The sequence below is a fragment of the Mytilus galloprovincialis genome, chromosome 8 (genome assembly GCF_965363235.1).
Source record: "Mytilus galloprovincialis chromosome 8, xbMytGall1.hap1.1, whole genome shotgun sequence".
NCBI lineage: Eukaryota > Metazoa > Mollusca > Bivalvia > Mytilida > Mytilidae > Mytilus > Mytilus galloprovincialis.
Window position 1 is genome coordinate 48,381,102 of NC_134845.1, and position 17,873 is coordinate 48,398,974.

At 31.5% G+C, this 17,873-nt stretch overlaps 1 protein-coding gene across 1 annotated transcript; it reads left to right on the forward strand.

Moving 5' to 3' along the window:
• Positions 1-12,678: 12,678 nt before the first annotated feature.
• Positions 12,679-17,365, forward strand: LOC143042095 (mitochondrial ornithine transporter 1-like). Its single transcript, XM_076214342.1, has 6 exons — positions 12,679-12,836; positions 13,500-13,908; positions 14,404-14,576; positions 15,291-15,452; positions 16,049-16,191; positions 17,232-17,365. Exons 1-5 carry the CDS (start codon positions 12,695-12,697, stop codon positions 16,174-16,176), a joined length of 1,014 nt encoding a protein of 337 aa, XP_076070457.1. The 5' UTR covers positions 12,679-12,694; the 3' UTR covers positions 16,177-16,191; positions 17,232-17,365.
• Positions 17,366-17,873: the final 508 nt, after the last annotated feature.

Consider the following 17,873-nt stretch of genomic DNA (forward strand, 5'->3'; position numbering starts at 1 on the left):
AAAACAGTAAAGTGAAACATATGAAGCAGAGAAATAGAAGTTAATTGTTCATTAACTGATTGCTGCTTGTTTGCTTTCGGTATCAAATTGTTTTAAGACGAGAACCATTTGGTTATAATTTTATGCATATGAGTAATTTCTGCAGTGAATTAACCTGGATAAAGGACAGGAACTGCAAATGGAAATGAAGGTATTTTGGATAGGTACAGAAAATTCAACCTGCAGAACGGTCAAAGATCGAGTTTTTCATGTGCAGAGAGTGTTGCACTTTACTAACATGTGGCAATATATTTAATGTGTATACCTATCTAAAATAATGAGAATTTATAACTCCATGCAAAAAACAAAAAAAAATCCCTATTAAATGGGTGTCGTCATACAACGCCTTGATCGGTTGTGATGTAAAGATATGAGTATCTTCATCTTTTGTGATTTGTATTCTGATGAATTAATAAGACAGTAGTTAACTGTGATCAAAATCTCGAGGAAAAAAAACACTAACAAGAGACAAGTTACAGTGCTGATTGACAAAATAAGCCATTATAAGCGTCTCCTGCTATAAAGGCATCACCCATCATGAACAGATCTCCTTCGGTCCTTTAAAAGCTATCAGGCAAACGATACACATCAAACTAATCATGATTATGTACTTGACTCTTTTTGGAACAAATGAAAAAGATGATACATATGTGTGACGTATGTGCTTATTGCAAAAGTGAAAACCCAACCGGGTGCATGTCAAACATTAAGTGTTTTAATTGAAAAGAATCTTAATAATAATCGGTATTTATACATGCATATACTAGTATATGATTAAATATATTTCTGTTAATTAATCAATTTTGACATTAAAAATGAGAATATCTATATATTTTTCTAAAGAAAACATTGTTTAATCTAAAACAGCTACTTGTAGTTCATTTCTATTAGGTTAATACAAATATTAAGCTAATGCATTTCTTTAACACTAGAACACACCCGTGATATCGCGGGTCCATGACTGAATTAAAGTATATAACTATGCGCAAGCCTTATCTTAGTATTAGTACTGTCATCTGATAAAGTCATGCCGATTATAAGATACACAATTGTATCTGCTTTCAAATCTTTCTGTTTGAACCCGTCGAACTGGAACTTATCAATTATTGGTAATATTAATTATTTGGAAAACAAAAGGTCCTGGAATGGAGTATTTTTTTAATCAACAGCATTGTCCTATATTAGTTATAAATAAAGTTGAATTCTTTGATTCGCTGATTTACGTCATGCCCGCTAACAAATTGAAACTTATTTTTAGTCCAGATTTTTACTATTCGTATTGTTATCTTAGAAAGTCTTACGGATTAAAATACTACAATAGGTAACAATTTGACAATTTAGTAGTGTCAACCCTGTGATTATGACCCGTGTATATAGCATATTAATCCTGAATACACCGTTTGGTGGTGCGCCTGTCAGATGCGGAACGTACAGATAAGGTAATAGGTAACAGGTGATTATACTATTGGTATCGGTATCGGACTCGACCCGGAACTTCCCAATTATTGGCAATATTAATTACGTGGAACACAAAAGGGCCTGGAGTGGTGTAATTTTAAATCTACACCTTTGTACTATATTAGTTGTATATAAAGTTGAATTCTTTGATTCGTCGTTTTTACGTGATGACGGCTGACAAATTGGACCTCGTAATTTTAGTATTATAGATAGCATATGAGATCCTTAACGTCTCCGGTATTCTTGAAAAGAACTTCTCCGTTAACTTCATACTCTTCGTTTTTAAACCTGTGAATTATTTCAAACTCTAAATTCTCAAATATTTTTTGAGATGCAAGTGCGGACCCCTCTCCGTGAAAATAAAGAGGAGTTCGTCCCAATTCTTTAGCGAAAGCTAAAGCCGCCTTTAATACAGTAGTCGCTAATCCTTTTCCTCTATGATCTCTATTGGTACCGAGGAAAGCAATGTTTACACATTTGTTACATTTAAAGCGTTTATATACGTCCATGTCATCCTGTCTATGCCTGATATATTCCATTGTCAGAGCAAATTTCTTATGTGCTAGTTTTACCTCTGGCATTCCATCATATTCTAAGACAAGGCTCGCCAACGCTAGGATTTCATTTGTTCGGTTATGAACCACGATAACTGAGAGATTATCATTCAGAATTTCTAAAAGATCTTTCCTCAAATCCTCATCAAATTCTAGACCAATAGATTTAGATAATGTTTCATTAGGAAAAAAAGGGTTCTCCAAGAAATCCGACTAACTCGTGTGCACGTGCTACAGTTGACAATTCAATGTGCACGTCCTTTATTTCAATCGATATGTTGACTCTGTCAAGAACCTGAAAGCAATGAGTTTATGTTTAAATATTAAATGACATTTAACATTAATATCACTGTCATTTATTACACGTTGCAATGCTTGTAAACACATAATCGGTATGAGGGGAAGTTAACGCATACAGTTCTAGAACATTCTGTGTTTAAACGGGACATAAGCTGTCAAATTTTTGTTCACTGGTCAAGTTCTCATATTCTTTTTATAACATGCTGAAATGTTATTATCCAAATTATATTATCGAAAATAAACAATTTATAATGCATGGGATCAATAATCATATGATCCAGCATTTGTTTGTGTTTTAGTCTAGACGCCTTCTAAATAACAATCGATGTGACCTCCGAAAACTTCTGACGGTCATATAACCCGATATAAACATGAATATAGATATAGATAGATACCGAACTCAGTCACGGCCGACACTCGGCTAACCGAGAGATTGGTCGGTTAATCTATATTGAGTATGCGGCTATATCGGCGGTTGGTCTGTTAATCGGGTTGGCTAAAGTCTGTTAATCAGGTGTTATCGAGAAAATCATTGAAAGTTCAGCATGTTTCATTGTATAACTTTCTAAATATATTTTCATCATAAAAAGTATTCATGTCTAACAAAACAATTCAATGTACTGAATTCAGTGGTGTAATTATTATTTTTCTAGCTTCGATGTACGATCTATAAAATGAAAAGGCGGGTTACTCATCAATAAATTTATACACATTTTACACACATACAATGTACACAAAATGACACATTGGTTAAATTTACTTGCATTCAATATTTTGAACATCGGAAAAAGAAAGGCATTATGTTTGTTAACCATATTGATATCATCGTGTGAAAAATCTACACGAAAATCTGTATTTTTGGTGACATAAATCAATCTTTATTTAAAACCTGGTCTGTTAATGGGTCGGATGTATAAAACCCGGTCTGTTAATTGGTCTGTTAAGAGTTATGAATGGCAATAAAAGTATAATTTTATTGCTATATGGGGTGTTATCGGATCAAATGAGTAGGCTCAAGACGAGCGGCTAAAATAAACGAAAACAACACATGAGCAATGAAACATAACATAAATTATACGGAAACAACACATGAAATTGAAAATTGATAAAATTGTTTCAAAAAGTGTAATATTAAAGTAATATTAATGTCATCCAAAAATGATCGCATATATCATGTTGATTCTGTTTAATTGTCATGAATGACACAAATTTGTCATCTATATTGGTAACCAGTATATAAATCAGAGATAAACGTCGTAATGTAACTAAACATCAGTAAGTAAAATATATTGGGATGACAAAATATGAAAAATAAAGAAAGAATAATGAGTAAGATAAATAAAATGTAGAAAAAATGACATAACAATTTAAAGAATACAGAAATAAACAATACCCGCAATCCGGACCCTCATGGTGTACACGAGAATCTGGATGGAAAGAATATAGAATAATATATAAGGACAGTAGAGAGTGATGCATTGCTAAAAACGAGAGAAAAATAATACTTGTTTAAGAATACACACATGAAACACCGATGGCTCTTGAAACAGTAACGGATTGCGATGTACTTATATTGGTGACAAATTCTAGAAGTTTACATGCGGATAACTATGGGGGCAAGTTAATGCCATTTTGCGTTTTAGCGCTTTACCGTTTTCGCCTTACATATTATATAAGGCGAAAACGCGAAATTTCGAAGTCGAAAACGCGAAACCGATTTCTCGTTTTCGACTTCGCGTTTTCGCGTTTTCTACTTCTCGATTTCTCGTTTTCGACTTCGCGATTTCGCCTTTTCGCGATTTCGCGTTTTCGCCCTATAGAATACGAAAGGCGAAATCGCGAAAACGCAAACTGGACTTCACCGGCCACCATAGACCACTGTAGTTCTCCTCTGCAACTGTGGTTCTCCTCTTCACTTATGTAGAAAGGAACTAAACGGCATAAAATGAATTGAAACTTAAAATAACCAAATGTAGCTGCATTCGCTCCTTTCCGTTTACTTCTTTAGAGTGATTTGTAAACAACATATGATTAAGTAATAGAAGAAAAGAACCAATTGGATGATGCTGACGAATTAGGGTTTAACGTCCAGTGACAAATATCATGTTCATATGTGAACGAGAACACGTTATGTGTACCCTGTATTGTATTAGAAAGACACTTTCAGTCGGAATTGAGAAAGTGCTACTTCGAACAGACACAAAAATTAAGGCTGATTGAAAACGTCAATAAAATTCATGCATATTCCAGAGGTCAATCCATATCACGCTATATTGAAGTGACACGCCCTTCAATAAAATGCAAAGAAAGTCAAAATAAAAATGCTCTTTCTAGGATACTGTGGAACCGTATTGTCATTTTTGTTTACTCTGGAACATCTCATTCTTAAATTTTTCAAGGGAAAAATATAAAGGTAGCAAAATTATTGTCGTGGCTAAATAACTCTTAATTTGTTAAACTGACACAATTTCAATTGTCCAACACATTAACAGACTTTATTCCCATAATTTTCACTAAAACGTGGTATTATTCACGTTATTTTACAATTATGAAATATTTACTAATGTCAATTTATTTTTTAGAACCATAGTACTATGTTTTGTCCTTTAAATGATATCTAAATTTGTTTGTTTCGCCTTTTATTTAAAAAATTGCTATGCGTATAAGCATAAATACTACATACTTGCGCGACGCCTTTTAGTTTTACTGAAAACTGCGCAGACTAAGAAATGTTTTTACAAGTGCTAAATGTTCTATGATAGATATCGTTTTGTCAGACACTTTTCTTTTTTTTATTTGGTTCTTATAACATGCCAAAAATCTGTATATTTAATAGAGTTTAACATTAAATTAAGCGTTTTACTCTTAACAGACGTATAACCAACCCGATTAACAGACCAATCGCCCATATAGCCGCATACTCAATATAGATTAACCGACCAATCTCTCGGTTATATCCGAGTGTCGGCCGTGTCAGTGTGCAATTGGATTTTTCTAGGTCTAGTTTTTGTGGATCTAATCGGTCAATTAAATTGGTTAGGAAAAAAAAGATGTTTCACTAATTTCACTTTCAATTTTTTCTTATAGATCGTAGCTAATGCCCCCTTAGCGTTTCAAAGTTTCTATGTTTTTGTTCAAAAGCATACAGGCATGTTGATAGTGGCATTGCCTGTCGATTAGGCTCAAATACTTATATTTCATTTATTACATATTAAACCTATATCCAAATTATAAAAGTATAAAAAAAAACAATATACAAGGCATGGGTTCTAGACGCCATCTAATTTAATTTACCTTTGAGTTAACTTAAGAAGAATGTCGACGGTCATTTAAGCGATATAAACATAAATGTAGATATAAAAAGATAGCGAACTCGCGGTAATCATTGTTTTTACCTAACTCGTAGCTAGTGCCTCTTTAATTCATAATAGTTCACTTGTAAGTGATAAATTTGTCCTGGTAAAATATGTCTGGGCGGACAAACATTACTAGTATAAAAAGTCCATGGTTACAGAATTTACTAGTATATTTAGTCCGATGTTAGTAATATATGTACCTAGACTAATTTTCCTAGGTAATCATGTCCTTTAAAATCATATAATAAATTCAATTACATTTAAACCATGGAAATTCAAATGTTATGTTTTAGTAATGTATAAGAGTTGCATAGTTATATTTTTGATAATCCATGTCCCCAGACTAATTTCCCTAGGAAATCATGTCCATGTCAGTAATAGTCCTAAGTTAAAATGTCCATGCCCTTAATTTTAAAAGGTGAATATGAATGTAATATGTTTTAATATTGCTAAAGACAAAACGAAAAAGTTGTGTATCAACCTATTTTATTGTGTAGCAGAAAAACAAGTCGGGTGGCCCATTTTTTTCTTTTTCTTATTTGAAAGCAAATTATTAAGCTATATTTTCATATTTCATCTTTAAATTCAATGGTGAAGTTGACTTTTTGTCAAACAAATTATGTTTTCCATGCATATTTATACAAAATCTGACCATTTTGCACAACCTGTTGCATGAAACAAAGCCCGGCGACCCATACTTTTTATTATTCTTTTGAAAAAAAGCATGCCTGATATAGACTACATTTTCACAATGTTTAAAAAAAAAACATCGAATTTTAATGGAGTAATTTAGAAATACATGTACATTTAATTTTATTTGGTTGTGAACACAATGAAACTGATACACGTTATACGTAAACATATTGTAGTTGCTTAAATATGCAAAAGGGATGGGACACACGTTAATTAAACTTATATAGTCTTCTCCAATGAACAATTTATAACAATAGAATATTTACAAAGCATGCATGCAAACAACTCATAATATCTATATATATCTGTGACAGCATGGCAATATAAGAATATACTAATATAATGGTTCCATGGTCACAGACACCGTTTTATTAATATAGCATTGGTGTCTTCCTCCAACTTGGATTTTGAAATAGCAGATAGCAATCGGTCTAGATCTTTAATAAATTTGCAAATTTTTTAGAGTAGTATGTTATTCATATGCAAGACTTTTTATGTTAATATAGAAAACTATTTTTTTATCATATTTACGGGTATATTTAAAAAAAACAAAAAGTACATTTTTGTTAAATTCACATTTTTCAACTTTGCCAAATGAAGGGGAAATAACTCAGATATAAATGAAGATAACTCCAATCAAGTGATTTTTTATAATAGAATGTGTTGTGAATTTACCTTTTTTATTACGTAGGAAGAAAACGAGTTCATTTTTTCTATTTCTTATCTGAAAGCATATTATAAGAGCTATCTTGTTATATTTTATCTTAAAATTCTATGGTGTAATTTTCTTTTTATCACACAAAATTGAGTTTTCCATGCATATGAACATATTAATGAACATCATTCCCTAGTAAATCTGTATATAATGTATATAGAGCACTATGTTACTTGAAATGGTTTAATTCGAATTATAATGGTCTGTGATGATTTATGCATAAGATATTCGGCGTTTAAATTGAACTATTATTGGGTATGGGGAGGGGGTTGTGTTTTGTTTTTTTGCGTGAACCCCCTGAAACCTCTGAGAAGATCCCGTACGCCTGTATATTATTCAAATGGGAATGTGTCAAAGAGAACTAAACAACCCGCAATGAAACAAAAAAAAAATTCCAACGGCCATCAATAGGTTTTCAACAAAGCTATAAAATCCTGCAACCGGAGTCGAAAGCTTCAGCTGCCCCCTAAACAAATATGTCACTACTTCAGTAAAAATGGAAGTCACAATAAAATTCATTAAATGCTCTGTAAGAAAAGAAATTGATCCGTTAGAAACGTGCATAGTGCAGGGGCGGATCCAACCATTTTGAAAAGGGTGTTCCCAACCCAGGACAAAGGGGAGGGGGGGTTCCAACTATATGTCCCATTTCAAATGCATTGATCGTCCCAAAAAAGGGGTTTCCAACCACCAGAACCCTCCCACCCTCACCCCTTGATCCGCCACTGCAGTGACTGTTAAATCGATTCCCTTATCCAGTAGTAACATTAAGGTTTTTTGCATTGATCGTTGTCAGTTTTTTCAGGGGGAGATTGAAATGACCGTAAATTATAATATTAGTTGAAATGACAATTATAATATTAGTGTCGCTCCTATTGTTGTTTTACTTTTGGAAATTAGTAAATTTGAAAATGCTGGGAATTTAAAGCACAAAACAAAAAAATTGGAAAATAATCGTTTATTTATTTTTTTCTGCTATAAATTTTATTTTCCATGTAACGAATTTGTCCAACGATTTCAGTTTTCGTCTATAAACCCCGCTTAAATCTATTGGTCCACAAAAGGAACCATCGTTAATAATGATAAGAATGAAATTTCTGTTAGTTATTCCATCGTTTTCTTTATGCATACCATGAATTTCTACTTTTCTTGTAGTGGCATTGGAAAGAACTGCATTGCAACACTTGTAAACCTCGCTTTGAACTGAATTTTCCGACTCCATCTTCTCTGTAACTTTAACAAATTGCCCATTCCGTTTTTTTGCAAACTCTACAAGAATGTACCTTTTTGAATCAACAAGACGTTCCACCTCGAAACAGTTGTATTTCTTTTCACAGTCAAATGTTGGTTCCAATTTGAAAGTTCCACGAGAAAGTCCCACCAAGAAGTCTGGAATTCCTGAAACGGGTTCTTGATATATCTCCTGCAGTCTAATTCTGTTTTGAACTCGCTGTGGTGTTTTGAAGTCTTTAATGATTTTCCTCGATCGTTTAACTATACTGCGAACGGCTGTAATAGTTTTCTGTCTTTCATCAAAACGCCTATCTTCGTCTTCTCGGATAATGGTGGTACTAACTGTTGAAATGGCAGCATTAGGAAGGGATGGATGACGATGACATTGCTCGAGATATTTTAACTTAAAATCTATATAACCAGCACTTATCGTATTATTTGCAATTTCTTCGGTCATCAAAGTTTCTGCTTTCTCGTCTGGAAGGCATCGATGGCGGAAACTCCAACGCCGGACACCATCAAGTATGTACATGTCTTTACTTTCCTTGGATTTGTCACTTGCAACACTATGACTCGACCATGTGCTATGCTCACTTGACCGTTTGGTCCTATCTGTCAGTCTAGTAATGAAAGATTTCATCATCATGATCGAACTTTGTTCAGGACTACAAATTCTAAAACTTACTTGAATATATTCCCGAAATGCTATTGCGTAGCTTGGGTCGGCTTTGTGACGTTGTTTAATCGTTATCTCGTTTGTGCTTGTGCTGTCCTGATAAATATAGTTGTTACGTTACGTTATGCGTGTAATTGCAACTTAAAGATGACTAGTAGATACCGTTCATTTTTATTTTTTTTATTATATTAACTTTTCATTGGTAGTAGCTCAGAGATGCTATTTAATTTAACTGTAAATGCCAAAATGCAAAATATAATATTTTAAGATGCTAATATCACTTCTCTTTCAGTGTTCAACTCAAATGCATTTTTACTATTCTAGAGAGTAGAAAACTGTTTATAATTTCTTGATTTTTCCCGAATTTTATTCCATTTTGTAGAAACTGTCAATATTCAAGACGTCACTGTACAATATAATCATAGGTTCGTTATATCGGCCCAATATAAGTGCCGGCAGATGTTTAATTATAAAAATAAGATCACTACAAGTCCTTATCCAAATTGTGAAAAGAAAGCCCCAAATAAAATAAGCTGGCATCGATGCCTTAAAGGAGCACTAGAGGACACTAGAGCTACGAAATATATAAAAAATCTAAAATATGATTTTTTTCGATCATTAATGAAAGCGAAATGATTAATCGCTTTTAGCAGCCAGTATGGTTCAATGTTGTCAAAATAAGCTAATAAACATTGATGATGAATTATTTACTTGCAAGTGAATAATTGGACCTCATTGAATCCGTATTGATGTGAACTTCAATTAAACCCCTTAGCTAGAGATGGATAACACATGAATTGTTCATGTTAAATTATTTTAAGGAAAAGAATGACAACATTGAAAGTGAAACAAAGGTAAATAATTTGATTGAATGATTGGATCCACAAAAAATCATTCTTATACAGGTAGAAACGACGATAAACGTATATTTCAAATTTACAATATGAAATTAAACATACCTAGAAAAATCCTTTCAATCAGTGAACGAGTTTGCTTAATCTATTTATATCTATATTTATGTTTACATCGATGATATGATCATCGGAGGTCAACTCGATAGTTAATTAGATGGCGTATAGACTAAATTACACACGAAACAAAGCTACATATTATCGTGTCCATGCTCTGTTTATTTTAGACATTTAATAGTTTGGATAATTTTTTACATTGTTATAAATGGAATATGGGAATTTGAATCAAATAGGTGAACATGTATTTGACAGCAGATCTAGAACTGACAGTTAATCCTTGGTGAATATCGGCATTAGGGGCGGATCTAGCCATTTTAAAAAGGGGGTTCCAACTACATGTCCCCATTCAAATGCATTGATCGTCCAAAAAAAGGGGGGTTCCAACCCTCGGGACCCCACCCCCCCAAACCACATCGCAGTCGGAACCAGAGACATTAATTATATCTCCCACGGAACTAATTCAAAACTATATGGAATACGGTTCTTTTTTTCTTATGACCTTGACTTTGTAAAAAATCAACCAATAAAAGTTTGTAGTAGTGGAGGTGTGTACAGTTTCGTCAACAAAACACCACATCGTGTCAGATCAATGTATTTATTGAATGAATTGACTATAAATTGAAATTGTCATAAAAGGAAAAGTATGTACAACAAAGAACACGGGATTTTATATGTACTTTTTTGCCATTTATAGGGTATAAGCTATAGCTTTCCTCGTCGAATCATTTCCAAAAAAAAGTTGACCCTGATTATCTCAAAGGTTATAAACTCCAGATCCGTTTCATATGTTTGTATGTATCTGTATTTAACAAAACATCAGCATTAAGACATTCTTTCAGAGTCTCTTTATGCTGTCTGAATATTGAGTTTAAAAAAGCACATTACACCTTGTTTTGTGTATGGTTTGACTTCGTTATGTCTAGATTTTTCCGATGTCCTAATGATAGTAATAAAAATACTAGGATAAATGATAAAAATCATAATTTAAAAACAATATTGGAAGCCTTTAAAAAATGTAAATACATGGATGAACATTTAAAATTACAATAGCTAATTAAGTTTAGTTTAGTAAGATCTAATAAGAACAAATTTGAACTACATATTTATACAACTAAATTTGACCAGTTTGAACTGGAATTGTCAAGCATCAAATTAAACCCTACAAAAGCTACTAAAGCCCATTTCCAGTGCTGAGAAGCACTTTTGCTTTACATACAACTTTATTGACATTGGATAACCATTATTTTGGCTTTTTGTGACTTTCATTGCAAGTAGGTAAAAATATTAACAGCATCTCTGTCATTCTCCATCATGTTGTCTGTATAGTAATTCATGGGTTTATTTTAATTTATAATTTGTAACTTTATGGTTCGATCAAGGGGCATAATTCATTGTATGATATGTCTCTAGTTTACATGTTAATATGATTCTGGTACAACACACGAAGGGAGTGAAAATCATTTGGAGTAGTTCAAACTTGTAAAATACATGTGTTTAAACAAATTCACTAAATAATTTGGTTACTAAATAAAGTAAAGATATATATAGATACATGTTACTTTTTTTTTGTATATACATATACTTTGTTTTAAAAACATTATTAGAATACAAAATTTTCTAATGTACAGTATTTCAAAACATTTTTAAAGTGATGTGCAATTTATTTTCAATAAATTAAAAAATCTCATTTAAATTGCATCTCAAAATCTTAAGAATTTTATAATCAAAAAGGTGAATGAAAGGGAAAAACCCACACTAAAATAAAATGCACCAATTTTTAAGGTGGTTCTTTCTGGTTACACTCCAGTTTTATCCACCAACTGTATCTAGCAGCCTTTGGATAGTCAAGAGATGGGGAAGTAACCAGAAGTGGTGTTAAACAACAACCACCTATCAATTAAATTATCATAAATGCAATCACTTTCAGTAACAAAAAAAATGGAATTCAAATGGACATTAACTGTGCCCCTCTTACAAAATGTATTGTTGATTTATGAATCCCAATGTATGGCAAAGCTTCATAAAGACCCAAAAACAGTTCTTGGTAGATATTTTTTTAAAAGTAAAAGCATGTATTAAGTTGCTGATTTTTCTGTAAACAATCAGATATTTCTGAATATACAAATCACATTTATTTACATGATTAACCATGTTAACCTGATCTCATTTCTCTCACATTTTTCTGTAGTAAATTGAATTTCTTTGGGGTCTTCCATTTAATGGTATGTCATGTATGAATATTTCTCAGTTGGATCCATTAGTCAAATATCTGAAGCCTGGTTAATATTTGTAACATGTCATACACGTTTTTTTACTGTTTTTCATTACATGCATTATGAGAATTGAATGTTGTTTGCAGATCTTTGATTTTTTTCTGTTTGATTTATTCACAACTTTACCATGTTTACTATGCTTGGGAAGATTTAACATGATACATGTATCTAAATGTCTAGATTGTAACTCCAAATTGAACTTTCTGTTTTAAAATCAGACATATGGTGCCTTTATTATTGGTAATCTTTAATTACTGGCAAAAATATGGAAGTTTAATGAAAGCAACTATATACATTTTATTAGGGAAAATTATGAATTCAGTTGACGTGAGTCTAATACAGTTGCATATTTCAAATTAATATAAAAACATCCCAATTGTTTTTAATTTACTGTAACAATAAATAATCTATTTACTTTTAGAAGACATGGCTGACCAGCGTCCACATATAGCCATAGTTGATACAGTACCAATAGTAGATATACCTGACCATCATGATCATGATAAACCAAGGTTTAAGAGAAATCCAGCTGCTGATGCCATTATAGATTTTGTTGCTGGATGTAATGGTATGTGTAAAAAAAACACAAAATGTTACTAGTGAAGCTACAGTAAAAGTTTGCCACATAGCATTTAAATTTGGGTGGAGTTGGTAATGGAGGTCGGAATCCATTGTAATATTAGTCCAGTGACATAACAGTTTTTGTGTTCATCATTGAAGTCTTTCAAGAAATTGTCAAGATAAAGAACAGCAATAATAATCTGTTTTTCTGTTCTGCTTTAAAAAATAGAGAGACATTGTAAATGTTTACTGGTCCATGTGTCCATCAGTCAGCATGTCCCATATCAAGTTTAAGGTACAATATAAAAATAAGAAGATGTGGTATAGCTGACAATGAGACAACTCATCAGAGACCAACTAACATAAAAATTAAACAACAATAGGTCACTTTTCAGCCTTCAACAATAAGCAAAACACTCACTGCATGGTCAGCTAAAAAAGGACAATGTAGTTTTTGGTCACATTAACTTGAAACTTAAAATATGACTATGACTAGTAAACATTTCTGGAAATGATGTTTCCAGCTAGTAGCTATATTTGTTTTAATACAGTATTTTATGTTGGTTTGTTTTTTTAGGGGTAGGGAGATTAAGAATCATAACTATCTTTTATATAATCATCATAATATAGATTATAAAATTTATTGTACAATCATTATTTTTAATTTCAGGAGGGATTGCTAATGTCGTAGTGGGACAATCACTAGACACAGTCAAGGTAAAGATGCAGACATTTCCAACTCTATATAAAAATGCTTTTGATTGCTTCTTTCAAACATTTCGAAAAGATGGAATTAGAGGTTTATATGCTGGGACTATGCCAGCGCTCACAGCAAACATTGCAGAAAATTCAGTTTTATTTTGTTTCTATGGAGTTTGCCAAAAGCTTGTTATGTTAAGTGTTGGAAAACACGAAATCAAACATTTAAATCCGCTTGAAAATGCGCTGGCAGGAAGTGGAGCTGCATTTTTTTGCTCGTTTACATTGTGTCCTACAGAACTTATAAAGTGTCGTCTGCAGGCGATGAGGGAAATGGCCACGCAAGGAAAATTGGAAGGTGGATTAGAGAGACTAAAAATGTATGTACATTCTTTTGTAAATTAGATTTTAATTATTCTATTGAAAAAAATCATGGCTGTATTATATAATTATCATATTGATAAATTTCATCTCCATACAAAAAAATCAAAACTTCTGGGACCAATTTCTCACAACTATATCTTTATAAAGTTAACCAGTAGTAATGAATCCACAGTAATCAAAATAATTATTATTAATCAATAACATATAAAATTAGTTTTTAAGGGGGAGCGGGGGGTTTTACACAAAAGATGAGGGGTTAGTGTCTCACACTATATGCTTTCCATGATATTATATACCAGTATATACATTCTTATAAACTTTTATATTTTGTAAGTCAATTAAGAATATGTTCCTTAATTTGTTGTTCAATAGTTTGTCAAATTACCTCACCTATAATATTTTAAGTTTATGCAAGTTCTTTATCATTTACTATTAGCAAATTGGACATGATTGACATAGAAAAAATATGTTTTTTTTTTCATTTATGTAAGTGGCCCAGTTGGCTTGACAAGGGAGATTCTACATGCTGAGGGAATCAGAGGAATGTTTAAAGGCCTGACCAGTACCATGGCTAGAGAAATACCAGGCTACTTCTTCTTCTTTGGAGGATATGAGGCAAGCAGACGCTATCTTACACCAAAAGGAAAAACGAAGGATGATATCGGTAATTAGCTGTAGCTATATATATATACAGTGTATTTAAACATTTGAAATTGTTATAAAATTAATACAACCATGGAAACATTTGTTTTATCTATGCAAAAAATCGTTAAAATTTCATTGATTAGTTTTAGATATCTTATAAATGTTTGAACCAGAGTTCGCGAAATCTTTTTTTCCTTGGTGGTCATTGAAGAAAATCTGCTGGTCCTCACTATCAAGTTTATTGAAAAATACTAAAATTGTGTCAGTCCTATGCAATATTTTGGTGGTTAAATCCTAAGGACTGACACTTTTCGTGAACTCTGTTGAACTACCTACTGCTTTCTAAGTACTGTCATTTATGGTACAAATTCCTTCATTTGTTGCATTATTGTGTATCTTTTGTCTTTAAAAAAACAAGTTTGCCCTGATGAACATATTCCTATAGAAATTAAATTTATAAGTTTATGATGAATATACAGTAAATTGAGAAATTATTGCAATGTTTTAATTATTGCAAAAAATGCAACAGGGTAATTTAAAAATTAAACTCACATTTTGAATTTTTATTATATAATAAAACACGAGTTTTCTCAATATGGCAATAATTAAAATGGCATTTTAGACTTAAATGACAAATTTGCAATAATAAATGCATGCAAAAACTTCTGAATTTACAGAATTCAATAAAAAAAAAAATGCTTACTATTAATTTGCAATTGGAACTTATCTTCAGGTACATTGAGGACTATGTTAGCTGGTGGTATAGGGGGTATAGCACTATGGACATCTATATTTCCAACAGATGTTGTCAAATCTAGGATACAGGTTAATAGTACCGTGGGAAAGGCTGCTCCTTCATTTTTCAAGACACTCCTACAGATCCATAGGGAAGAAGGTAATATTGTTTATTAAAAAATAAAGGAAGATGTAGGGTAATTGTCAATGAAAAAGCAACCTACTACATAATTTATCTTAAGTTAGCATACATATTACCACAGCTCAGAAAAATTTCTTGATGGCATATACCTGAATTTTTTATTAGATGTAACATGAGGTATTTAATAAAATTTGATATGATGGGTTTATTTCTTTTTGTGTGTACCATTTACCAGGTAAAATTGTATTTTCTTTAAAAACTTGAATTTTGTGATTTTGACAAATTCTGCATAAAAGACTGTTTGATAGGAATTTTTCCTTGAACCAATGAATTCATGGTTCACCCATACATATGAAATCCATGAAAATATATACTAATACCTTAAGAATGTAAAGAACGATATTGAAACAACAGAAGCTGTTGAAATAAATTGAAACTCGGGGAAAGTCACCAAATTGAAAATAAATCAATAAGGTTTTACATATTGATTTTGAATGCCATAACAGCTTTAGGTCACTCCTAGTTGACTTTCTCAATAGAAATATAACTGGCAAGATAATTGTCATAATATGCATGTTATTTTTTTCTATAATAAGCTATATTTTTTATTACAGGTATACGAGCGCTGTATAAAGGATTAGGACCATGTTTACTTAGGACTTTCCCATCATCAGGAGCTTTGTTTTTGGCTGTTGAAGTAACTAAGGATGTTATGTACAATGTTTATGATAATGTTGGATGATGATAATAATTTTAGGTAAGATTTATGTTAAATTTCAAATAATAGAAAATGTCAAGATAAATACTTGAATTTTATGCTGAAATTATATTTACATATGAGATACACCTCTACAGTTGTATTAGTTTGTTGCAATTTAAGGTGGTATCTAACATCTTGACTAAAATTAATTTGGCTGGTTTAATTTTCATCAAATTTTTACAAAATATTTTCTTTGAACAATTGACAAAATTAAAAAAAAAAATTGAACCACACACTTCGGAAAAATTTCATTGGATATATTACAGTTTGACGAACACTAAATTTGATTATTGAGAAGCTAAATATTTCTTTAGCAATAGAATGTTATTAAAACAAGATGATTATTATTGAGTTATCTCCCTGTAGTGTAATGTACCTCCTTTCAGTTATATAATGAGACATTTTTATTGCTCTGTTAATTTGCATTTTATATTTGTTAGGATGTATATAAAGGTATTTCCATAGCGATTGAGTAAAATGACTGAATCAAGAGTTATTGACAAATTGTTTTTGTGTGATGCTTCTCACACTTAGCTTTGAATTGACATGAATCATTATTGAGCTGAAAGGGAAGTTACTGCTATTTAAAAAGTTAAAATTAGATGCAGCTTTTATAAACAAGTGAAATATCGCAATATTTATTTTGTAATTGAATGTACCAAAATCTACCAAAGTATAGGTATATGTGCACTTGCACTTGCATAAATTTAATTTCTATCTGGCACAATTCTTATATTGATCAACTACTAAAATGTCCAACAGTGTCACTTATAAATTTTTCAATCAATCCTTTTAAAATACAAAACATGAACAACAATAAAACAAAGATGTTCTACCTTGAAGCACACTATAGACAGTCATTGAATTAACTTATGTTTGCAACATAACTGAATATGTTATTGTCATCAATATAAAAAGAAGATATGATTGCCAATGAGACAACTCTCCACAATAGACTAAATGACGTAGAAATTGACTATTAATATACATGTATAATAATCAAATAAGTAACTAATGCAATTTATCTTTCTTTGCAGTTTGAACCAATTTGCCAAAGATCTGTGATAATATGATGAATCTGATTGTTATTGTGGAGGATGATAGATTGAGGATTTTAAGCCCAGCATCTCAAGATGAAGAAAAATCAAAGAACTTATTTCGTTTTGAAGAATTGTTTTAGCAACAGGAATCATTCATAAAGAAATTGTACTTACTTTTTAATTTATTAGTTTTAATAGCTTTATAAATGTATTATTCTTCAGAAATTCACAATTACATGACCTCCAATTCAGGCTATATGTCCTTTACATTAGTGATTAAGCAAGGCGAGGAATATGGGTACATGAAAAAGATTGTAATTGATGTCAAGCCAATAGAAGCTTTTTACATAGATCCTCATTTTGCTGAATTCCAGAATAACCACTTTTCCCCACTTGAGGCCAGATTTATACTGAAATTATGGAATTATTTTGGCTCATTCAGACTTATTTGTATTTCATTTTATCTCTTACATTTAATGTTTAATAGATCTTTTAAATTAAATATTTTTGTAATAAAAAATATTGAAAGAAAAATAAAAGGATGTAAATCATCTTTTCACTATCGAAAGTGGAATCTGAAATTTGGTACACAGCCTTTTAGATTCTGAAATTTGGTACACAGCCTTTTAGATTCTGAAA